The sequence below is a fragment of the Electrona antarctica genome (assembly GCF_951216825.1).
Source record: "Electrona antarctica genome assembly, chromosome: 5".
In the NCBI taxonomy this organism is placed as follows: Eukaryota; Metazoa; Chordata; class Actinopteri; order Myctophiformes; family Myctophidae; genus Electrona; species Electrona antarctica.
Genome location: NC_136810.1, coordinates 20347133 through 20373599, shown reverse-complemented (window position 1 = coordinate 20373599; position 26467 = coordinate 20347133). Strand labels below are relative to the sequence as shown.

At 40.8% G+C, this 26467-nt stretch overlaps 1 protein-coding gene across 6 annotated transcripts in view; it reads left to right on the top strand.

The window, feature by feature from the left end:
• The window catches only part of LOC306922904 (HMG box-containing protein 1-like), a 31727-nt gene extending 12953 nt beyond the window's left edge, over positions 1-18774 (top strand). Inside the window, exons 9-15 of one of the 6 annotated variants that reach the window (XM_079500794.1) lie at positions 3926-4222; positions 7056-7197; positions 9209-9273; positions 9480-9523; positions 11237-11354; positions 11557-11575; positions 11811-12062. In XM_079500794.1, coding sequence (XP_079356920.1) covers positions 3926-4222; positions 7056-7197; positions 9209-9273; positions 9480-9523; positions 11237-11354; positions 11557-11575; positions 11811-11918 — 793 coding nt within the window. In that variant the 3' untranslated portion in view covers positions 11919-12062. Of the gene's footprint in view, positions 1-1862; positions 2260-3925; positions 4223-7055; positions 7198-9208; positions 9274-9479; positions 9524-11236; positions 11355-11556; positions 11576-11810; positions 13072-14381 lie in introns of those variants that run through there. The other 5 variants (XM_079500797.1, XM_079500795.1, XM_079500796.1 and 2 more) reach the window with 5 other exon arrangements.
• Positions 18775-26467: the final 7693 nt, after the last annotated feature.

The window sequence follows — 26467 nt, the reverse complement described above, 5'->3', positions numbered from 1 at the left end:
CCTGCACATTAACTCATTTAGACCTGACGTCGAAATAAAAAAAATGTCTTCAAAATACCTGTTTCTATGTCAGTCGTTCTCAAACTATTTCTCAAGGACCCCAAAAGAATTGGCCGCCGACCCCCATCTGAAAATATGTTGTTCCAGGGACCCCTCAGAAGCAAAGATTTGAGTTAAAAACGTACGTTTGAAAGAATATGTTCAAAGATTTGCGCCACATTTTCACAATTAAAAAAATAAATAGCTAAAGTATAACAATGCTTAAAACACCAAAAGGAGTTCCCGTTCTGAATGGGTTAAAGCCAAGACATCACGTCTATACCTGCGTGCAGGATTACAGAATCAAGAACATGAAATGACTAGAATGTTTTGTGTTTTTATATCAAATAAAATGTGAATGAATTAATAATAATAAATACAATATTTGAATTTAATAGAGATATGTGACAATATATAGCTTGACAGATGTCTTTCCTTTTTAATCAATGTATGCAGTCACAAGAAGAGTAAAGGTTCCATGGATGCCTATGAGGCCTGTCTGCACTCCACAGCAAGCGACTGCCCTCACCCAGTCACACCAAAGCACCTGGAAATGCTAACTTTCCTCACTTTGAATAAACTGTGAACTTGACATCATGCTCAGAGTTGTGTCTGTCTGTCTGTAGACCAAAAGGCAGTGTTCACAGAATGTACTTTATCTTACATTATTAGACAAAATGGTTTAAAGACAAAATGGAAATATTTTGTCTTACAGAAAATGAGTCAATGGCACATTTTATATCAGCACTTTGTTTTTCCTTCAGAGGAAATTACTACGATTTGTTTGTCCGTATAGGTCCAAAGTTCACGTGTAGACGTTTTTGTGCATTTTGATCAAAGATCCTGGGAGGAGATACATTTGAACTGTTTTTCATATAATTCAAAATGGCGGTGATCTAAAGGTCAGAGGTCAAAACTCAGAACACGAAAGTTGTTCGGCATGAGGAGACACATGTGTATCAAAATGTCATTGCCAACGGTCAAACGATTCATGAGCTATGCACGTTCAAAGTTTGCATTTTCAATTGAGTGCTATAGCGCCACCCTTTGGCCAATGGTCATGGGCTTCGCATAGTCACCGTTTTGCATGGGCCTCTACCAGATTCCTGCGTTTCGTGAAAACCGACTGTACGGTTCAGCCAGAAGTGCTATTTTTGGAGAAAAAAAACAAAAACAATAAGTGACCAAAGACCCTTCGGGACTTCTTGGTCCCCGGCTTAAAAAATATCAAGCCAGTTCCCGCCCCCCTATTGTTCCCGCCCCCCTTAGCCCTGGTCCAGTGCTTACAGCCCATAGACATATATACATAGACGCCCCTTCCGGCTCTGAGGCGTGTGTCAAAATTGAAGGCACTATTTTCCCGACATTCCTTGCGAAGAATAGCGGAAGCAAAGCGGAAGCTTGTCAAGCTTCCGCGTGCGTAACATAAGTCCCGGAAAAGACGCGCTGTGATTGGCCAGTAGTCACTTGAGTGACAGCGAGAGACATGGAGGAGAGACGCAGTCGCCTTCAGCAAATGCCTTCAGCACTTCTAAATAATAAAGCTGCGGAGAACTGTTGCTTTGTGTTCACTCTTTAATGTTTTCTGTTAGTAATCTAATCCCCCTGGCTCTGATGTTGTATTGTTAATAACTTTGTTGTTTGTGTTTGTTTGTTTTTTGTCTTGTTTTGTATTGTAATGTATACGGTCATGACTGTTATAAAGATTTGTTAAAAAAAAAAAAAAAAAAGCCTTCAGCACTGCACTTCCGCCTTCATTGGGATACACGTCGCTCCAATGAACTGCAGCGGCAAATGAGGCATCTATTTCTTAATATCTATGTTACAGCCTATGTTTACAGCGAGTAAGCACTGGACCAGGGTTACGCCCCCCTATGGTTCCCGCGAGCGAGCCAGTTGCCTGAAAAGTTGAACAGATAAACAGTGGGGAATATTTGAGTGTGAGAACTTTAGGGCAGAAAGAGCGGAGTTTGTGAAGACCTGGACAATATTTGGATTTCCACTTTGATTATAAGACTTGGGGCATATCTAGAGCATACACAACAGCTACTGCCGAAAAGAAGACTTAAGATAGTTTTTGAGACAAATACAAACATTGCTAACAGAGAGAGTTATTTCACAGTCTTGTATCCCAGTCTACGCAGCCAAAAAAAAAGAGCATTCCAAAGCTTTTGCTGCCATTATTGCTGTTGTTGTGCTAGGCAAGCATTGTCTGTAACTGTAAGTATGACTTTTTGCACGATTGGATTAACTGTGATTTGGGATGTATTATTCCTATGCTAACATGCTACATGCTAACTTCATTTTCACGAGTGCTGTGGTTATGTACTGTAGCTGTTTAACCAGTGCTATTCTTCTTTTGAGTGTTTGTTGTTGTGGATTTGGTTTGATCAATTGAATAGTTTATTAGACAGAATGTAGCTCTGGTCCATAGCTCGGACCAGAGCTAGACAGAATGTATAATTAAACAGTAACAGAGTACAGTTCAGGCAACTCACAAAGGATAGCACCCAAAAATGGCCTTGCTGTCTAGTTTCAATTTAGGCCCTGTGCAGTATGCAATCCATTCCAATTATTCCAGTGGTAGAAACTAACTACATTTACTTAAGTGTACAACTTTGAGTTATTTGTACTTTGAATATTTCCAATTTACAGGACTTTTACTTCTACTCCACTACATCTCAGATGCAAATATTGTACTTTATTTGAAAACTTTAGTCACTATGTAGATTTTGCTTATTACAAAACGTACAGTTATCACTTCAGCGTTATATACATTTTGGCCATTTGAAAATAGCTGATCTACAAGTTCACAATAGCTGATGTACGAGTTCACAATGCGATGAATTGTGAGCTTGTAGATCTGAAATTGTTGGTCTACATTTAAACTTGAAATGATTCCGGACATTTACTTCTAACAGAATTTCTATATAGTATTGATAGTTTTACTTAAAATACCACTTTTTTCATTTATCAATTATCATTTATTTTAAGGATTTTCTGACAGACACAAGGACAACACTAGACAGACTTACATTCAAGACATCAATAATTGGTCCTCACTAATGTTCATGATAAAATACCATGTTTCATCAACCAGTCCACCAGTAACATCATTGTTAGGCAGATTTATTTTAAACCAGATTAAAAAAATAGATATGTATTATCTTGGGAACGATGGCTTCAATTTTTCGCATTGCAACTTTTCAGGAATAGAAAGCCTGCAGTTTAGCTTGGCTTCCCCATTGATTATGTCACTGGTGGAGGGGTTTCTGAACTGCCCACAGCCCTCCCATGAGACAGACAGTAGAAAGAAATGGTACTCTTTTATCATGATCATTAGTAAGGACCAATTATGTGAAGATAAGTTGACACGTGGTGAAGTGGTCCTTTAAGCAAAACATTTGCGTACTTTTTCCACCACTGATAGACATGAACAATAACACAACTATATCATACAGTTCTTATGCTTGTGAAAAGAATATTACTTAATTGTTACAGTTGCCATACATACGTATACTTACATACCATAACCTTAAATGTATGCTACATTTATATTTACCCTTACTTGCCTCTACAAATTTTATGAGCAACACTACTCACTACTGTAATTATGTTTGTATGTTGTCTTTGCAGTTTCACTTATTTTTCACAACTGTATGCACCTTGAGTCTGCAATAAATATGTTGGAGCGTTGAAGCATACACGTTGACTCATGTCCTCTGTGAGTTTGGCTTGCTGTCTAATTGTGGTTTGCTACACCACAAGGAGGACGGTAATAATATCGACTCAAAGATGTGTCCCGAGCCGACCCAGTGTTTGGGGGGAAACACTGTAGAGTGAGTATGTTATGTTTTTACTAATTAAATATTCATGTCATTTACAGTTATGACTTCACTCCGCTGGATTCGTCAGCTGTGTACCTGCTGAGCAGCATGGCGCGCCAGCGACGTACCTCCCAGTCCAGCGGGGGCGCCGCAAGCCCGGACCGCGACGGCTCCTCCCCCCCGCACGCCTCAGGAAGCAGGTCGGTCAGAGGCCATGCCGCCGCCTCCGCCACCTCAGGGACGACGGTCGCGGCGGTCACGCCCACTAAATGCAAGCGTCCAATGAATGCCTTCATGCTCTTCGCCAAGAAGTTCCGCGTGGAGTACACTCAGCTGTACCCTGGGAAAGACAACAGGTATGGCACACTGAACACTAGTCGGTATACTACTTAACCCATTTAGACCTGACGTCGAAATTTGAAAAAAATGTCTTCTAAATCATGACAATTTTCTGAAAAACCTCATGTTTCTATATCAGTGGTGATCAATATTTCATGTCAAGGACCCGCAAAAATTATATGTAATTGGCCGCCGACCCCCATCTGAAAATATGTTGTTCCAGGAACCTTCCAGAAGCAAAGATTTGAGTTATTAATGTTCACTCTGAAAGAATATATATTCAAAGATTTGCGCCACATTTTCACGATTTTTCAAAAATAGCAGACCTACAAGCTCGTAGCGCGGCCGCGCTATGTGCTTGTAGATCTGCTATTTTTCAATAGCTAAAGCATAACGTAATGCTTAAAACACCAAAAGGGGTTCCCGCCCCAAAATGGGTTGAATCGCTCTGTATTGTGGTAGAGTAGACCATACTCTCCTCTACACCAAAACCTCTGTGTTGAAAATAGCCCATGACATCGGCTATTTTCGGCAAATGTCCTCCCCAGACTATGGATGCTAGGGTTCAAGTGGTTAATATAAAAACAAGTTCCTATCGCATAAAGAGAACTCTGACCACCCTGTTAAACCCCTACAATAGAGTGTTTGTTCAGTAACTCATACATTTTCAGGCCCGGGATACTGATTGCATCCAATTAAAAAAGAGAAAACTCATACAGGATAACGAATGGTGAAACTGGAAGTGATGACACAAAGAAATGAGCCAAGACACAATTGGAACTGAACCACTATTCACATTCGTTCTCTCTCCTGATTGGCTGAAATTTGGCAACCCACCTGCAAATGTATTCCCTGTTGGCTAAAGAGCTGCAGAGAAGGGGAGAGAACCCTGTTACTGAACAAATGCTCTAGCAATGACTACTATCAGAGGTTCAACTTTGTTTTATCTAAAAACTCAAATAATTTAGTATGCCAAATTAGTGTGGGAGTTTTAGGATGTCCAAATTACGTAGCTACGACATAGTACATGAAATACATTCATACACAATTCTGGAAATATTACAGGACGCAATAATGGACATTACACTAGTATGAATGTCCCACGATGACGACAACATACCAGAATGTACATGGCGGACAGCGACGTAACGTGAATTATGCTTTTATGAAACGATATGTAGTGTTTTTTTGTTGAAACAGTCCAAAAACAAGGTTTAACTGCTATACAGCAGTGATGAAACAGGATCATGTATTGTGCAGTACCTCTGCTTTGTCACAAGATGGGGCACTTTCCTAACATGTGCTATTACCCCTTTAGACTTAAGTTTTAAAAACACCTTCTAAATCCCAACCTAATCTGGGGGGAAACCTAAAATAGGATGTTGTGTTGTTTCATGTTGGCAACATCTAACATGACATGTATGCTTTCCCGGATTATGTTTATGTTTATTTATTTAACACATGTGCTAGTTTTCACCACTTGTCCACAGGAGACTTTTCTAAAAAATACAGTGACACTATAGTTTAAAAAACACCCAATCAAATACAAAAAATTATACATTCTAATAATATTTACAGCAAAATTACAATACCCATTACATAATCTCCAATACAAAAGTAAACATAATCACTCTAGTAACCAGTCGGAAGCTATACATGTGAACACAGTTGATTTGATTTCAACCATAGTTTGAGTCCTCTGTAGAACACGTTACCATCCATCTCTAGTTTTATTGAAGGGTATAAGAAAGAATGTATAGGTTTTCCGGGTCTAAAATGTGTTATTGCCCAGGATCACACTGATGTGATCCGGGAAAGCATACATGTCATGTTAGATGTTGCCAACGGAAGCTATACATGTGAACACAGTTGATTTGATTTCAACCATAGTTTGAGTCCTCTGTAGAACACGTTACCATCCATCTCTAGTTTTATTGAAGGGTATAAGAAAGAATGTATAGGTTTTCCGGGTCTAAAATGGGTTATTGCCCAGGATCACACTGATGTGATCCGGGAAAGCATACATGTCATGTTAGATGTTGCCAACATGAAACAACACAACATGCTATTTTATGTTTCCCCCCAGATTAGGTTGGGATTTAGAAGGTGTTTTTAAAACTTAAGTCTAAAGGTATCTGAGTATTGTGTCTTATGTTCCCCACTTACCAAACCCTAACCAAGGCAAGTGGGGAACATAGAACCCTGGGAACATAGAAACTGGGGAACATAACCACCTATGGTGTATGCCAGTGTTATTTTTGGCAGCAGTTTTAGTCATAGTCTCTTGAATAGTTTTAATTTAGTTTTAGTCACATTTTAGTCACCTGGAATGTTTTAGTGTTAGTCCAGTTTTAGTCGACTAAATATCATAAGATTTTAGTCAACTAAATCTACAGTTGATTTAGTCGACTGAAATGGATTTTGGCGGGCCTTGATGCCGTCCTAATGTCTGATTTTACACTTGCTGAAAATAGCCGATCTACAAGCTCACGCAACGCGGTGTGAGCTTGTAGATCTGCTATTTTGAGCATACAACCAAGCGTAAAATGACTTATATTGGTTCTCTTGTCCACTAGTCCATTCCTAACATTTTAGTCTAGTTTTTATTTGTTGACGAAATTGTCAATATATTTACTCTTAGTTTTAGTCACCATAGCTTAGTTTTCATTTAGTTTCCATTTAGTTTTCGTCCTGTGGAAAAAGGGTAGTCGACCAACATTTTTAGCCTACGAAATCAACACTGGTGTATTGCACTAAAAACTATGTTGGGGAAAAAAATGGTAGTATGTGATTTCCCCATGACCTCATGAGGCTGTGACCTTGACCTTTGACCTTTTGGCCATGCCCCAGAGCCATCAGTGTGATCCTGGGCGACCGCTGGAAGAAGATGCGGAGCGAGGAGCGGAGGATGTACACGCTGGAGGCCAAGGCCCTGGCTGACCAGCAGAAGAAAATCAACCCGGACTGCTGGAAACGCAAGAGAACCAATTCTGTAAGACCTTCTGACCATGTTACCTCACTGATCGTCTGCAGGACGATTCTACAAAAATGTCTTCTAGAGATCCTGACACTTTTCAAAAAAATCGTATGTTTCTATTATCTGTCTATTATCCCCCCCAGAAGCAAAGATTTGAGTTAAAAACGTAAGAATATATTTTTCACAATCTTTTTTTTTGTATTTTCCCAAAAATAGCAGATCTACAAGCTCGTAGCGCGGCACTCGGTGTGGCGCTATGAGCTTGTCGATCTGCTATTTTTGGGAACATACGATATTAGCAGTTCTACAAGCTCGTAGCGCAGCACTCGGTGCCGCGATATGAGCTTGTAGATCTGCTTTTTTTCAATAGCTAAAGTTTAACACAATGCTCAAAACACCAAAAGGGGTTCCCGCCACGAATGGGTTAACATTAACGCGAGAGAAGTAGACAACCAATCTATTGACCCCGTTTTGCACCCGCATGGAACCGGTTCTGTTCTTTTAACCCCTGCCCAATTTAGAACCAGTTTGGAATTTTTACAACTGAAAATTGGTTAGTTAAAAGCTGTCTTTTGTTACACTGGTGTAAAGTCCACAATAGCCAACATATTGTTTGGCTATTCATGTAATTATTATTTGACAACACTTTACATGTTTTATTGCAATGTAGCGTATTTTATGAGCAGGCGAGAGGAGAAGACTGTAACTGAACAAACAATAGAGCGTCGCAGTCCCGCCCCCTCGAGAGACCCGGAAAAAATTCAAAAAGTATTTATTTAGACGTTTACGCTGCGGACAAAGCCAACTCGAGTTGTGACACATCATGACAATAAACACAATGTGTTGGGCTGATAAAATGATTAGAAAGAAGAAAAAAGGGCAGGATACAACACTTTTTGTTTTATTTTTCTTCTTACAAAATGAAAGGGGAATTCTTTTCCGGGTCTCTCGTCGTCATGAAAGGGGGCGGGACTGCAACGCTCTATAGACCCCCCCCCCACACACACACACACACACACACCTTTTTCAGTTGCTGGGTAAGACAAAATTGGCTGTTCCTACCCTTGAAGACCATGTTATTTCGCCATATTTCAGAAGAGGATTAAAGTGTTATAATATCAAGAAGAACCATACTATAATAACGCCATGGTGAAACATTGCCGCTGGGGGACCTGCAACAGTGATTCTAGTTACCCAGAACGTTTGGAGGGGGCATTTTCTTTATTCCTTTCCCCCCAAGCCCAAACAAGCACCGAATAAATGCAAGCTGTGGGTGAAGTTATACGGCCGACCATATTACAAACAATTAAACGTCGGGGAAAGTTACAAAGACCACCTATATTTGTTCCAAGGTAAGTATTAGACAATTGATTTAACCATTGTTTAGTAAACTTTGCTGTTTAATGATAATGCTTTAGTAGCAGGGTGAATGAGTAGTCTGTCTCCGTTAGCATTAGCATCAAGACAGTGACAGTCACAGTATTTTATCAAGATTATCTGAACAGTGGCGTTAATATCATATCACTAGCCTCACCTTAACCATATGTATCACAAAATAAAATATCCCAGGCTCCATAATATATTGGTAGACGACGAGGCTGATTGGAGACAACGAGGCTCAGCTTAGATCAAGACTAGCTCTGGTCCATAGCATTAATTAAATGAGGTCATTTTGACATTCTTTTTGAGATTTTGAAGTTGATTATCTTTGCCCATGAAGCTTTCAGAATGTTCTCCTTCCATGACCTTCATCATTCCATCATCTCAGAATGTTTTGACATCTGAAACATTTTCTATATGAATTTAAGCACATACTTCTGTCTGATTTTACTTCAGTCATGTTTAGGAGAAGTCCTTAACCCTGGGAAATTAAAGTTTGGAAACATTAAAAAATATGCATAATGTAGATCAATGTTGACAAATCCTTTTTTCTCAAATGTCAGCTAAAGTAGATATTGCATTGATTTAGGACTGAACTTCATGTACAGTAGGCCTATGTTATAAATTAATTTGTGTCTGTTTCTAGCAAATCAATGATGAAGCAACAACAAAAGCACACGCCGTTGTTGCAAGACGTTCTCCTAAAATAAGGTAACATATAAGCAGATGTAAAGCTTAAGGTTTCATACGCTATTCATTATGGGTGTTATCAGCGACCTGGTTAATAGCATGGTTCCTTGATTGTGTCTTTTTTTTTTTAAATATGTCGGAGATTATTGAGCGAACCATTCTATTTGCATCTTTTTTTATTTTATTAAGTGTACCCACTAACTATTTTCTAATAAATTCTATTCCAGGTCCAATAAAAAGTCTGGCACGAAGCAGGACTCGGCAGAAATTGGTATGTATGTATGTATGTATAGGCAGTTTACCCCCCACATTTGGGTAAGCATTATGGTCCCTTTGCCGCTGACAAGTGCCGTTTTCACTTCAGTAACATTTATGGATGATCAGCAAAATGTCTCTCACACACACACACACACACACAGTATAGCAACAATAACTTAAAATATAGGATTTACACGATACACAAGATCTCTCGGGTTTGTTTCATGTAATTTAATCCAGAATTAATATTTTATTTACGGTTTTTATAAGCCATCGGTAGCCTCCCGTAGCTCCCATGGTGTGTAGTCATCGTATATCCAAAATCTCCACTCGCACGCACACGATCTAACGCATTTTTTGGGCTCCGATTGAGATAAAGGACCATGTTTAGAGCTTGATAAAACATTAATTTGCCATATGAAAAATAACAGTCCGGGCAGCAGATCATGGCCGTGAGCGAGCCTGGAGCCCAAATGAAGAGCATTCACTTCCAGGGTTGGCCCGACGAGGGTTCGTCTTTGTTTTTTGTTGCGCATTTCACTGGCACTGGCCTCAACGTTACCGCCTATCGTAGCGGCATGGAATGCACAATGTTTATTTGGCCAGTGCCAAATAAATCTGCGCTATAAGCTTACAAGACGGGTCACTTCCGCCCCCGCCCCGGAAGTGATAGCCGCCCATATTTGAGCCACATCTTCATTCTAGGCTCTGCATCGTCGCGGGATGGATTCACTTTCTTAGCGTGATCAAAGTTTAGACTTTTATAAGGCCTCAAAGATCGCAGTTAAAATCCGGGAGGCATAATGTTGCTTGCTTACCTTACTATGATTACGATCGAGTCTCTCTAGAAGCGTTAATATTCCGGGGCAAGAGGCATGTTTAAGTCAGAAATGTATGTAAAGTATAGCCATCTGGTCAAAACCACGGAGAGCTCCCTAGATTATGCGTGGCGAGCCTTTCGTACATTGCATCGTTTGATATCAATGAAAAAGCGCTAGGATGTGTACACACACGTCGTTGCAATCAGTCGGTTGGATTAGCTAGGACGTTTCCACACAGGCTGTGTAAAAGCAATTGCTCGATTACATAAAATTAAAGAGATGAGATTTCTCGTTTTGGCACAGGCGGGTCGTGGAGAGAACCTGCGTTCTTGGCATACATTCGGTTAATGAGTTAACTTGACAATGTGCAAAAACAGTATTTAACCCATTTTGAGCTAAAAATCCTTTCCCTAAGTCCCTAAATTCTGACCCTAAGTTTTCTTAAAAACTTCAAATATTTATATAGCAGCATCAAATATTTTACATTTTTGAATACTGTACAGACTGTACAGAACCCCAAAAGGGGTTCCCGCCCAGAATGGGATAATACAAAAAAAAAAGATGATCTAGCACATTTCGGCCACACACAGCACCACTGCCTAAACTGGCGCCAACAGATACAGTGCACTGTAACAACACTTTCACAACACAGTAAAATAGCTGACATGGGATTTGTGGAGTCTCAAAATCATTTGATACATTCTGTGTCTCTGTGCACTCTAAAAAAAAACATTTTCTAGTGTAAAGCACAAAGTCACAGAATGCTAGGCCACTCAGTAGCTGACTGGTAGCAGCTGGCCTTGAATCTGGCTGGTGAATTTTAGAGATGGTGAAGGTCTCTCCCTCTTTTACAATTTTTAAAAGTTTTTTTTCTACTGCAATGGCTACCGCCATGTCCCTTGCAGCAAAGGGACATTTAATGTCAAGCAACCCACTCCCACCACTGCAATCGCATACAATGCCATCTGGCGTTGCCCCAAGGAAAGCCAGACTTGGCTGCAGTAGAAGGCCCCAACTGTGCAGGTGCGTGCCGCTCAGGAAATGTACTTTTTTTGTACAATGTACTTTTGCTTGGCCAAAGCCTCATGTACAATGCACTTTTGCTTGGCCAAAGCCTCATTCTCTGATGAATAATTATTTTTTTGTTAACATTTAATTTCACATTTTGAGACATGACGCTTGGTCTTTTGTGTTCTGTATTTGGCGGCCATCTATCAAACTGAAGCTGGTGGTGGTGTGCTCCGGTACGTAGACATCACTGGCCAATCGGCAGGGGAAGGTTTGTATCGCCACAGGGTGATAATGCACTGCAAGCTGGTGCTGGTGGTGGCTGTGCTTTCACCAAGAATGGTAGTTGGGGGGGGGGGAATAATGAAAAATATAATTACAACCACACAACATGATGAATACAAAGTAAAGTGTATATATTCTATTAAAATATTTACATTGTTTTAATTAAAATGTAACTTGTTTCTATAGGTTGCCGTGACCAGGATCGAGTCCATGCCGGTGAAGAATCCCTTGTCGAGAAGCAACGCCAAGTGGACAGGGAGAAGGCTGAAATGGTCGAACGAATTGAACATTTAGTACGAACTCTCAGCTATAGCAATGAAATGACCCCAGAACGAATACAGTTCTGCACCATTCCAAATTTCTTCCAGTATAACACGGGGTTTACCTACGAGCAGTTTAACATCCTGTGCACCGTATTCGGCATTCCTAACAGTGCAAATGCTCCGCCACAAACGGAACCCCCGATTTACAAAAAAGCTGGCGAGCGAATAACTCTCATGCCTTTGCGTCAGCAGCTCCTCCTGGTTCTGATGAAGTTACGTCAAAACTTTGATCACAAGGAGCTCGCTTTCAAGTTCAACATTAGTCATCAATGTGTAAGCGTTTTGTTCAACTCTTGGATTGATTATATGTTCATCACACTTGGGCGATTTCCTATGTGGCCCCACAGAGACATTATAACACAGAAAATGCCATCCACATATTGGTCTGAATTCCCCACCACGTTTGCCATCCTGGACTGCACGGAGATTAAGATTCAGCAACCAAGCTCTTTGGTGCGACAGAGCGAAACATTTTCAAATTACAAATCAACCAACACGCTCAAATCATTGATTGTTGTCGACCCGAGAGGCTCTATTATGTTTTGTTCCAGCTTATTTACAGGTTGTGTGTCGGACAAGGAGATGGTCAAGAAGTGTGGAATCGTACCCCTCCTGAGGAATCTGATTGTGACTGGCTACCTTAAGCAGGGCGACGGGCTTATGGCAGATAAGGGTTTCCTAATAGACCAAGAGGTGGAAGACGTGGGGCTGAAATTAAACATCCTCCCTCCCTTTGTCCGATCTAACCGCCAGATGCCACCATGTGATGTCAGCAAAGCAAAGACCGTTGCACACCACAGAGTTCATGTTGAAAGGGCTATTTCAAAAATAAAATGTTTTAAAATTGTCTCCGACATAATCCCCAACCACCGCTTGCACAACATAAATGAGATTTGGTATGTCGTGAGTATCCTCTCCAACTTTCAACCAATGATAATGAAAGGTTAGCACCGTGATGAGTAATGGTATACTGTAATTTAGAACGTAAATGGACAATAATAACAAATCTCAATCTGGGGATTAATTCTGAATGTGGGAATGACTGGCCATTTGCATCATCACTGTACTACATGTCCATGTGTTTCTTTGTTGGAAGTATTTGTGTAAAATAAATCTATGCTCTATATTGTGTGTGTCTGCATGTATGAATATGTAATGTATTTTTAAGTGGTGCAACCACTTCATTAAGGAGCTTTGTGTGTCTGGCTGCCTGGGTTCTGTCCCTGGCTGGCTGGGTCTGAGCACGAAAATAGTGTTTGTTTGGTTTTCACAACCAAGTGTCACTGTTTTGCAGCCTAACACACACACACACACATAATAACTGTATATGATGAACGTTACGTGCGTTAGTTATGTGCTGACCTCATCACATTTGTCATGACGTCTGGCCGTTTTTAGCCCAAGGAGGGTTTTTTGTGCAAAACTAATGCTTGGAATGGATTCAGAATCATGAAAAAACCCTAGTTTGACATGTCACATGCTACTTAAAGCAAAAGGAAAGATTGTCATTTTTGCCTGCCATTGGATGTTAATGGTAGGGTCACAAGAAACCCCTATAAAACAAATTGCCCAATAGTGACAGCTGGTCAGCAAGTGGATTCATGAATTTTAGGCCAATAAAAAAGACTATATACCAAATTTCCCACCCGTCCACCCCATCTGCCGGACTATTATGTTATACGTACATATCCCTCCACTGCATATTGCAGGCCATGTTGGTGATATTTCTGGGGGCTGTAAACTAGGGGCCGCCTCCACCTCCATATTGTAAACACTGACAATTTGCATGTGCGCACCCCATGGGAAAAGGAATGGAAGAAAATGCCCCCAAATATTTCTGGGTACCTATGAAGCACTGTTGCAGGGCGCCCAACAGCAACGTTTCACCATGGTGTTATAGTATGGATGTTCTTGATATTAATACTTATGATCCTCTTCTGAAATACGGCGAAATAACAAGGTCTTCAATGGTAGGAGCAGCCAGTTTGTCTTGGCAACCGTAACGTTATATGAGGTATTTTCACCTAATATACCTCATATACAAGCTAGGGCATTCACTTCTAGTCATTTTTACTAGTTGACTAGTTGCCTAGTTTACTAGTCGACTAGTTGTTTAACTTTCTAGTATGTAAAAAATAAAATAAATCTTTTTTTTTTTTTTATAAATATTTGTACATTGAAAAACTGTGTACACTATAACTATAATCTACCTGATCTTGAGGCCTAGTCAACTAGTACCAACAAGGTCGACTAGTGGATTTACTAGTCGACTAGTTGCTTAATGCCCTAATACAAGCTCACAACGCATCGAGTTGCAATGTATTGTGAGCTTGTATATGTGCTATGGGTGGGGTTCAAACACACACACACACTAATGCAGTGTTTTTATTATGTATTCAACGTTTGACTTATTTTCATTCTCTTCCCCCTCCAGGGTTCACAGCAGACTTAAGATCTTTCCCAGAATCATCTCTGGTTGGACGGAGAAGCAGGACAGGAATGATGTCAACTCTCCCAACTGTGACGACACACTTTTTTAATCCACCTTTTTATAACCGTTAAAACATTATGCAGACAAAATATTATGGGGGGGAAAAAAACAATTATGCGTTTTATATGAAACCTGTAATCTAGTAATCTAACTTTGCTTATATATATTTTCTTATATTTTTTATGTCGGACGCTTTCAGCTTCAGTCATCCTCGGCGGCGCTCGCCGACATGAACCCTGTTTCACTGGCCCCTTGTCGACGAGCGACACCGCCGTACTGTGAAGTATAAATTATGCTTTAGGGGGGGCGTGGTCACACACAACTCGCCAGGAGCGTCGGTGTCTCATAGACCAGTGGTTCTCAAGTGACCCCAGGGATCCTTGATGACCGAGGGCAACATAAAGAGAGAGGGAGAGTGCTACTGAATTGTGACCAGATTTGACTGAGAGCCTGCCATCGCGCAAATTCCAGCTTTTCACCAGAGGAGAAAAACGTTTTTTTTTCTCCCCAAAATGAGTTAATAGCACAGGCAGACTCTTCACATACTAGAGCATGTCTGAAATAAGTATCAGAGCTGAAATCGACAAGTAAATATGAAATAAATGCTTAAACATGTAGCTAGGTGTAATGTTAGAGACCACAGAAGTGAACCTTTAGAGCCTGTTTTCTCAACTCGCTGTTTTCTGCAAGACATTACTCTATAAGCCATATCTCCAAAACTGGTGGGTCAAACTGAACAACCAATATGTAATTTTGAAGCTATGATTCCCAGCTTTCATATGACGAAAATTCAAAAAAATCCAATGGCAGTCCCTCAGTCAAAGTTGGTCACAATTTTCAATTCGTGTTGTACCTCAAGAAACCAGGCCGTCGGGAATAAACGGTATACATACTATCGAGTGCGACGTATAGCTCTGTCCATGTGAGGAAGGCGGTTGCTGTGCGATGTGATGCTGCTAAGTTTGTTCTCGTTGGACGAAACCCAACAACCCGCAACAACAACTAGGGAAATAGGGCTCCCTATGCACAGCAGCCCATATTGGAGAGAAATCGGGCGTCACCTCCTTCAAAGGTCTTAACAATATCAATCTGAGAACCCATCTGCAAAAAATAAAGGAAAAACGGCACCCTCCTTTCCTTTGAATGATGCGAGTCAACAGTCTGTCTCAAGAGACTACCGTATACCAATAAGGCTCTGTTCCATTTAGTGTAGCACAGTGGTTCTCAAACATTTAAAGGAAGTATAGAAGCCCAATTCCTGTCCAATATGGCTGCTGTGCATAGAGCCTGTTGAAGTGTCTCAGCATGTGTTTGACTACAATGTTTCTGATGCACACGTGTGACCGTAGTCCCTGATGACTGAAACCCACCAGCCAAAATGTCGTCGTCCCCATTTTAGCGGATGAGATCGAAAATCTTAAAACGTGAATAACTCTTGATCTAAATCAATCCGTCCAATTCTAATAGTCTACTTGCCAGCCCATAGAGCGCCATTGTGAATCCAAAACCACATTTTTAAAACGTTCTCTTTGAACTTGCATCATCTGTAGGCTAATCAGTGATTACACAGAGTTTATATTAATATTAGCTGTGCATTGGTCTTCTTCCAACAGCGGTGCCCATGAATTCCAGGCTTCATTGGATGAGAATTGATCAAAATGTCTGGGTGAAGTATTCCTTTTTTTGTGAATGCGGTCTGGTTTCAGGTTTTTTGGTGAGAACGGTCGCACGAACAATGCTGCGGAGCGCAAATAACCAGCGGTGGAAAGTAAATAAGTACTTTTACTTAAGTACTGTACTTAAGTGCAATTTTGAGGTATTTCCATTTTCCAGTACTTTTACTTCTACTCCATTACATCTCAGAGCCAAAATTTGTACTGTTACTTCACTACAATTATTTTAAAATTGTAGTTACTTTGGCGATTTTAATTTTGATTAGAGAACTTCAATGCTATACATTTTGGCAATTTGAAAATAGCCGATCTACTCACAATAGCCGATCTACAAGCTCACAATGCGTCGCATTGCTTGTAGAATGGCTATTTTCAATAGAATTGGTACACATTTTGAACTTGTGAAATGGGACATTCTGCAATATGAGTACTTTTGCTTTTAGTACTTTAAGTACATTTTGATGCTCATACTTTTGTACTTTTACTCAAGTACATTTTCAATTGCGTACTTTTACTTGTAACAAAGTACTTCTAAATTGCAGTATTTGTACTTTTACTTAAGTAAAACAATTGAGTACTTTTTCCACCACTGCAAATAACACGCTGTGGGTTACAGCCCATTATATTCCTCTGATATAAGAAGCTGCTCTTTTATTTTTGAGGTTGTCTCATCGTGATTATGAAACATGGACGCCTTGTGGTGCTAAAAAAAAGAGCAGTTCAAATATATATACAACATCTGGATATGTATAAAAGAGGATTGATTAATCAGCCATCCATATGGGATTGGCAACTTTTATTGCACAGATTTACAACTCTTGTACATTTTTATTGTAATTTGGAATCTGTACTCTGCTGCACACGGTATAAAAAAAAAGGTCAAACTGTGTGGACACGTACGGGTCCGTTTGGTTCCATTTGTACCCTCCGAACCACTTAAACCCTTAGCTGACCGGGGTCCCCCAGGGCTTTATAGTAGGCCTCCTCCTTTTCCCCCCTCTAGACAAAATCTCTTTGGCGAAAGTATAGCCAATCTACGGGCTTTGTAGATTGGCTGTTTTCACCGAAATGTTGGCCAATTCTCAGAGAATGCTCGCTTATTGTGATAGAACAGGGACACTTGGGTTCATGTAAGTTACAACACCCAAAACTGTAACTAATAACTATAATTAATATAAATTCGTAACAACTATACTTTTATAACAACTAGCCTATTAAAACTTTTCAAAATAATTTCTGAAATTAAAACATGACAACAAATAAGTAAAAATAGCCTTGTAGATCTGATATTCTCACTATTTAATAGTGCTTAAGTTGTTAATTCTTAATGCATTTTTATAAATCTGTGTCCAGAATGTCTCTTTTGGGTATGGAGACCCTCTCTTGTTGTTTGACTGGGAGTCCCTCAGGGCTCTATATTGGTGTATTTTCCGTTCCCCACAATATGGATTTTGGGGTTTAAGTGATTATGGCCTACTCAGAAATGTTCCAGAAAAGCCAAGCTTATGAGCTTGTAGATCGGAAATTGTTAAATTCTCAGTTCGTTTTTTTTTATTCGTCTATGCAACACCCGGCATTCGAACCCCAGGTCTCCCATGTACGCTGGGATGCCAACATCTTATCCACTAGCCTAAAGGGTAATTTCCGCCATGGGTCTGGTGAGATATTGGTCTTTTAGTCTCTTGAGCCAATTCTGCTACGCCAATAGAGTACCGAAGTCCTGACAATAAAATTGGATCATCTCGGAATCATCTCATAAGAATTGTAGTCCAAAAATAAACTGTCCTGGCGATATTGTCAGGTACGTGGCTCTGTATCGTTTACGATAGTCAGTCACTCATATTTGATAGTCTGTTTCTGGCGAAATGTTTACTAATTTGTCGGTGTGTAATATTAGTGTTAGTGTTTTATCGCTGTCAGTTGATACTTCATATCCATATTAATCAAACCGCCATGCTCTGTTTGGTTTATTTTTGGAATACAGTTTTTATTTGATGCAATATTAAACAAGTCTATGGGAATTCAGATTGGGGGGGACTGACCCAGGTAGGATGCGTAAATGACGTCACGACATAGCCAAAACATGGATGGCGCCACACGTTGAAAAAATCCGGGACACATCTGCTACATAATTGCAGATACCGATGTCGTCTAAATAATGTCAATATAGTCAAATAATGAGCGATATATATCGCAGGGGTCTTCAACGTTTTTCAGGCCATGGACCCATTAACTGAGAGACATGAAGCAGGGAACCCCCGCTACGCTACATTTACCCACAAATACTTTGTAAACTTGACCTTTGGCTCTTATAGATCTGCTATTCCCTGCCAATGTTCCCCCGAGAATCGAGATGGTTGGTATAAAACTCCCTCCAGAATTTCTGATACCCTGAGGACCCCCCTGTTGAAGACCCCTGATATACAAACGGATGTATGTTGGTGTTTGTTGGGGTCTAGTAAGTGTTCAGGGCTTCAGGTCTTCACTGTGTTGCATTTATTTTTATTGCACTTTATATAAATATGTAATCTTATCTAATTTTCAGCCATGTATGATATTATGACATCATAATGTTGTGCTTTTGTTCATAATGTACAGGTTCACATCAGTGTCAATGCCAACATCTTTGTATTATATTAAACTTGACCGTAGGCTACATTTTATATTTTTTGTCTTGGTGTTTGTTCTTTCTTGTGTAAATTGGATGTTTGTTACATGACTTTCAACATTTAGATTTTACAATGCTGAAGACATACAGTGTTACAAAAATGTAAATGCATAAGTTAAACTCGACGTATACTTTTTTTTGGCAGCGTTATGGATAACATTGCAGTAGCCTAGTGCCTTGATGTGTGCCATTATTATTATGGAAGTGCTTATTGTATTTCAAGTGTATTTGGTAGGTTTCCTCTTCCTCCATTTATTACAGTTCTGTCCCATTTAGACCTGAGGACGATTCTACAAATGTCTTCTAAATCCTGACCGTTTTCAGAAAAACCCATGTTTCTATGTCAGTCGTTCTCAAACATTTTCATGTCAAGGACCCCAAAAAATATATGTCTTTGGCTCACGACCCCCATCTGAAAATATGTAGTTCCAGGGACCCACCAGAAGCAAAGATTTGAGTTAAAAATGTTCACTCTGAAAGAATATATTCAAACATTTGGGCCACATTTTCACGATTTTTCAATAGCTAAAGTACAACAATTAATTTAAATGCAGAGTATTTCAACATTTAAGTGTTGATGCTTTTGCTGAAGTAAAGCATGTGAGCACTTCTTCTATCACTGGCTGGAAGCGGCCACAGCACACACACGTGCACGCACGGGCACACACCTACGTACGTACACGCATGCACGCGCGCACACACCCACGGTGCAGTTCAGCTTGAACCGTGGTCCGACTTTTCTCACCAAGGACTCGGGAGATAAAACTTAAATGAACTGCTGTCCAAAGTGTCTAAGTCAAAAGTACAGCAAGAACGAGTCTCCATGTAAGATGAAACTTCCCTTCCCTTTAGGTCCTAAAAGTCTCCTATAAAGTTTAGGACAGTATTATTAATATGAATTATGTTATCAAAAATGTAGTGTTTTGCCAATTATCCAGAGTCAAATGAGAGACGACAAGGTTTTATTACATGCCGTTATGATTCAATTAATGTTTTCCTAGTAATGACTTAGTAATTAATGATTTCCTAGTAATTAGTATTTCCTTGTAATCACAGCCAGTGTTCCGATTCAGATCACATCAGTACTAAACTTGATGAAGATGAGGTCATTTCCTGTTCGCTGTGGCTGATATTCTTACAACACCATTAACATTAACAACGGAATACTTGTAATACTATACTTGTGAGGGCACAATAATGTTCCCGTCATTTGAGGACAATTTCCCTGCTCCTCACAAGAGAAATGCTTGTTTTAATGAAATAGTTCTGGGGGGAGTGAGATATAGTAGTTTTCCTCCAAAACTATACACGGCTAGACAATAAGGAAAAGTGAGGATTAGGGTTACATTTAGAGGTTAGTTAGTTTTAAGGGTTATGCCTGAAAAGGTTTGGTGTCCCACGCCGAAAATCGCATTGCACAGCTATGCGTTGATTTTTGTGATTGTGCATGTGCGTTATAGATCAGCTATTTCTAGCTTTGCTTTGAGCGTTAAAATGTATTACAAATGCATTCATAAAGCCGTCCTCACAAATATATTACAAATGTGCATGCATGTGTGCATGCATGCGTGCATGTGTGTGTGGTCTGTTCCTAAAATAGGACACATTAGGAGACTTATAGCAATTTGATTGGGCACATCATATCAAATTGGGGACCAAATTGGTGTTCCTAAAATGACACTTTTATACGTTTATGATTTAATAGTCCAGTCAATCTAGGACCCCCTTTAAAACGAGTTGCTGCAACTCAAGGGATTCGTCCTCTAGTGAAATGTCAAGATAAAATATAACCGGAAACAGCCCAGACCCAGGAGAATCATGTTTAATAGTTTTTTTTTAATTGGTCCTATAAGTAAACCTCTGCATCTTATTAACAGTTTAGAGGCCCCAGACGGAGATCACCGTCAAGTTCATGGTCAAGTGCCCCAGACGGAGATTGATAAATGGGACGGAGATTAATGATATCAAAACCGATCGCATCTCTCCACAGCCTAGGAGCGCTTGTTGCCCAATCCTCGGTGTTGCACAACAGTGACAATGTAACGAAAATCTTAAAACGTTCATAACTCGCATCCTGTCTAATTATGAAAAAAGATCCTGTGTTAGATGGCGCTCCGCAGTCCAGTCGCTAGTCGCGATAGATTTATTCTTACCTCCCGTTGTTGTCGATCGACTCTAGAGTGGTGTGGCTATTGTTAGCTGCTATACACAGACATTCACAACAACTTCCGGTGCGCCGGTAAAAGTGGTCCGGGCGCTATAAATGATGGGCACATTTTATTAATGGATTAAATAGGTCCGGGCCCTCAAGGTGTTAAAAGTATACTTCATGCATCTACGTTGAAATGGGTAAAATTGTGTTCGATTTTGCAGGGTCAATCTTTCCAATTAAAACAGTAGATATTCACATTCCTTGTATACCTGTATTTGGGGTACCACCACCCCCAACACCCAATATCTTTGCCAAAACAAACCAAACGTGCAGTTTATGGCAGGGGTCTTCAACAGGAGGTCCGGGACCAGTATAGGTCCTCAGAGTTACTACAGGGGGGTCGGGGGTCGCAAAATCTTGAACCCTATAGCATCCATAGGAAACTTTAGCCGACAATAGCCGATCTCTGCACGACATTGTGACCTTGTAGTTCTGCTTTTTAGGGGGAATGTTCTTTGTCTTACAAGTATAGTAATACAGACTTGACGTGCGTGCGTGCGTGTGCGTGCGTGAGTGCGTGTGTGCGTGCGTGTGTGTTCGCCAACCTTAATCCGGCCGTTTTCTGGATTAAGGACAAATGACTGGTCAGAGAAGCGTACGCACACCTGTAGCACCCCTTTAAGAGTAGTGCATAAAAGGGGTGACCAGTTTGTCCAGAAGCCTGATTTGAGTGTTTGTTGGGGACTTTGGGGCATGAGGTGTATACAGCCTAGTACATTGGTACTATACTAGCCCCAGTAGTGATTATAAGACAGTTTAGCACCTGGCAAAACTCCGTCCCGAGCCCTGTACAAGTGCGTTCCATTTGTACAGTCTCAGATGAACGGTTGCCCTTGGAAAAAAAAAGTTAAATAAATTGAGAACCTGCCACAGAACCTTCATTGGTAACACCTGTGAAGGAAGTAAGGAAGAGGCCCAATTTCTTTATAATATGGCTGCTGTGCATATATACTCTATAGAGCCTATTCCAGCCGGTCCATCTATTTAAATGCTATATGGATCTGGAAGGGTCTGTATAATGGTGTGTTAATCTCGCCTGCTCACAGGAGATAACCGCTGCGCTGTTAACACCCTCAGAGTCAAATGAACACTAAGCATCCACAGCATGGACACATTTTAATCCCTTTGTGGGATTTAAGGCCATAAGATTGACTCGTCATTCCAATGAGAGCTCAGCTCAGGGAATGAATGAAGGCTGGAATAACCTTGTAGTGAGATAATGAAGTACTTCATACTACTACTGTGTGTGTGCGTGCGTGCCTGCGTGCGCACGTAATCACATCACTACTTGTGTGATGGCCACAAATGTAGTATAATTTGACACATAATATACAGTACGTTGTGAGGATAATTTCCCTGGTCCTCACAAGATAAATGCTGTTTTATGGTTTAAATGGGGGGGGGGGGGGGGGGTTGGTTTATGAATGGGAAAAGATTGAGGTTGGGATTAAGATTAGGAATTTATAGACCTTTGTCCAGATTAGCCGGGGGCAAAAGCTCAAGGAATAGGGTTTAACCTGTGATGTCATTGCCGTACTTTTTATTTGTGTTTTTTCTATTCATTTGGTCATTAAGGCCCACAGAATGAGAGGTCGGCTCTGCCAGAAACAGTGCCAAAAAGAAGTTATGGCTATTATGATTATTTTGTAAACCACACCATTATTTTGTATACCACACCATAGACAACCAATATAAGGCAACATTTTCCAAATTTCATCATGCTTTAAATAGCATGTAACAATTATCGTGAAATGCATTAGTTTTGCACAAAAAACACTCTCCCTAAATTCGGCCATAGCCACTTGCCAAAATGTGCCCAAATGTGCTGACCTCATCACATTTGTGATGACGGCTATGGCCGTTTTTAGGCCAAAACAAATGCTTGGAATGGATTCAGAATCATGAAAACCCCCTAGTCTATAGTGTGGTATACAAAAATGGCCATAACTTTTTTCCGCAATGTTTCCGGCAGAGCAGACCTCTCATTCTGTGGACCTTAATGACCAAGTGAATAGAAAAAATCACACCCGTGTGAACTGAGTGGTGCAAGGTCTTATATAGCCTGATCAGCTGTGGTCTGACGTAATGTCAGTGACCATAACCATGCTCATTTTTTTGGGTCCCACGTACAGGTACACACACGTACAGGTACACACATACATAGACACAAACAGACAAAGCTGGTTGTTGGAGTGGTTTGCACCACTCAAAAAACATAAATAGTACGGCATGACATCACAGGTCCTGTCCAATTTTGGGTGACTGGCTCCCCGGCTATATTAACTCAAGCCTCGTCTTTACCCAGCTCTGCTCTATGCCAGGGGTCTTCAACAGGGCGTCCGGGGCCACTAGGGGGACCTCAGAGTTACTACAGGGGGTCCGCCAAATCTATGTGAGATAGAACATTTACTCTTTTTTTAAGGACCTTAACATAAAATTCAACTTTTTCTATTTATTTTGTGGTTTTGGGGCTCCCATATGTGTTTTCTATCCCCACAAATAACCAATTTTGAACAATCAGGCTTTCATATCATATGGGTGCTTTAATGGAAATTGCTCTCAGGAACAGCTCAAATGATTTTGTCCTCATCGTGATGTCAACAATGTCAACCTACTTTGTATAATTCCTCCTCTTCTTCAGTCTTCAGTTCCAAATTTACATTTCCACTTTGTTTACAATGTCCGCCATTGTTGATTTTCCAAGCTGGCATGGAATGGAAACAAGCCTGGTTTTATCTAACATCAGTATTATAATTTCTAAAATATTAAATAATCTGAATATCAGCACCCCCACCACCTCAGGACATTGTGGTATTGCAGCTAAAACTGCTTTCAAAGTCCGGAAAGATATGACAAGGACTGGTTATATCAGAGTGGTGATTGAGGCTCGAACCAATAGACATAAGTTTGAGGGACATAGACAGTATGATATTAAATATTAAAAATAGTTTTAAAAATGCATGTTATTTCTGCTTTAACCATAACCACTCCCCAGTATCCCTATTCTGGGGAGAACATTTATTGAAAATAGCAGATCAAGCTGACAATGTGCAGATGTCAGCTTATATATCTGCTATATTCAGAGGCCAAGCACTGAGAGTTTATACACGGTTAAATGTTGATGTGTAAAAAATACACATGGCAGCCGGCCCCCCTTAACACTTAGGACCTCCTATGGGGGTCCCGGACCCCCTGCTGAAAACCTAGCTCCGCTGTGGAGAGAACTGCCCCAAACGGCTCGATACAGAACCTGTCTGGACAGTGGACACTGATGGGAGGGTTCACTCCATCTAGGGATGATGAGCGATGGCCGATGGATGGGAACACTTAACACTTAATAGGCAACATGTCTGTGCTGTGCTGTTCCCTCTCATCTCACACATGCATGCATGCACACACGCACGCACACACACACACACACACACACACACACACACACACACACGCACACCGCCGATGGTACTATCGGTGGTGTTAGATTGATGAAATTGGAGCTACAGTCAGTGATTGCTTTTTAGTGGATATATCATTGCTGCTTTGCCCTTCCATTACCCCTCAAAAACCCCCCCTGGACACTTTCAACAAAATTGGGTTTTTAAAGTCAGTGTGTATAGCTCTCCCAGCTCCCCCCCCAAAAAGTTGTTGTTTTTCTCTTTCGTTTCACACTAAACCCCAATCGTTTAGGTTCTAAACACTTATTTGTAACACTTTTTAAACGTGTCACAGTGTTTAGATTATAAACAGAAGAGCATGTTTAAATGCCATGATTGCACTGAGTCATCTGGTACTCCTTAAACCAGGCTAGGCCTAGTCGCTTTGGTGAATTTCTGATCAGTGTTATTATATATGTCACGAACAACTACCATGAAATCCTGACACTCTTTGATGTTGTGGACAACATCCTGCATAACTAAATTCAGGACATGTGTGCCGGTGCAGTGAATGTAGACAGTCTGACACTAGTTCTGTCCGCCTCGGCAGGTTCTGTGTTCTGTCACTGGGTCGGTGGGAGGTTTCAACGGCAGGCTGGCATCGCTGTTGCCAGCCAGGGTGTTCTTGCTGGTGCATGGTTTCATTGTGAACAAGTAGCCTAAGCAGAGTACAGTACTGTATGCAATGTATACCCTACCTGGCAGGTGAAAACAAGATTAGCATTTGAATGCCTGATCTGCATGTTTACAAGAGGACAGGCAACGCGGCCCGGACAGTGAGGGCAAAAGAGATGTTAATTTAAGGCGCTTTCAGACTTGGATGGTTAGAGCGGCGCGATTACATGTATACAAAGTCAATGCAAAGACGAGAATTCACCCTTTGTCAAGTCCCGCCCGTGGTTGTGCCCTTCTTCGCACCCATTGGTTGCCGTTTCGTGGTTGGACAAACATCCTCTCTCTCCATCCACTACCATTGAAATATATTATAATATTCTGTGCACTCAATTCTTATTTTAAACTTGGTGTCAGTAAAAAGGAACATCACAGATGCAGCATGGTGACTGCAGGGCATATCATGTTTTTTTTTTTTTTTTAATCCAAAAAATATGTTTTAGAAAATGCAATATAAACAAGGCGGAACCAGGGCGGAACAAGGCAGAAAGAGCCTGCTGGTTAGTCAGTCAGGGACCAATCAGAAGGCTGACAAAGGGTGAATTGACCCCAGTACTTGAGTAAGAGTACAAATACGACCTGTTCAGATTTACTCTACTACAAGTAAATGGTAAATGGTACATTTATATAGCGCCTTTATCCAAGGCGCTTTACAGAGATTGTGCATTACATTCACCCATTCACACACACATTCATACACCGATGGCAGCGGAAACCATGTAAGGCACCAACTAGCACATCGGGAGCAATTAGGGGTTGCTCAAGGACACTTGACACTTCGACACTAACTCTGGGGGAGCCCGGGTTCGAACTGGCAACCTTACGGTTACCATCCAGGCACTCTACCCTTGAGCCACCGCCGAAAGTAAAAGTAGCTCAGTCAAAATGTTACTTGGGTAAGAATAAAAAAAGTATGTGCTTTTAAATGTACTTAAGTATTCAAGAGTAAACGTAAATGCAGGCCTGGACTGGCCACTTGACATACAGGGCATATGCCCGGTGGGCCGCTCCATTAATTTTCTGCACATTGAGGGATGTTTTTCAGTATAAAAGTGGTGGTGTTAGCGCTTGTTTGTTTGTGTGAGCCAGAGCGAGGCGGTAGAGTATCGATCTGCTTGCCGGTTGTGGTGCGTCGGTCTGTGCCAAATGTCAGGGCTGAATTTTTGACCCTGTCCAGCCCTGCACGCACGCACGCACGCACGCGCACACGCAAACATGTAAGCACTTCACCATGCTAGTCTGCTTTGTGGGCTTTGTGAGAATACTATTCTCACAAAGCCACTCACAGGGCTGCTCCATTCATTTTCTGCACATGGACTGATGTTTTTCAGTATAAAAGTACAAATCCTCAGAATCAGTATACTTAAGTACAG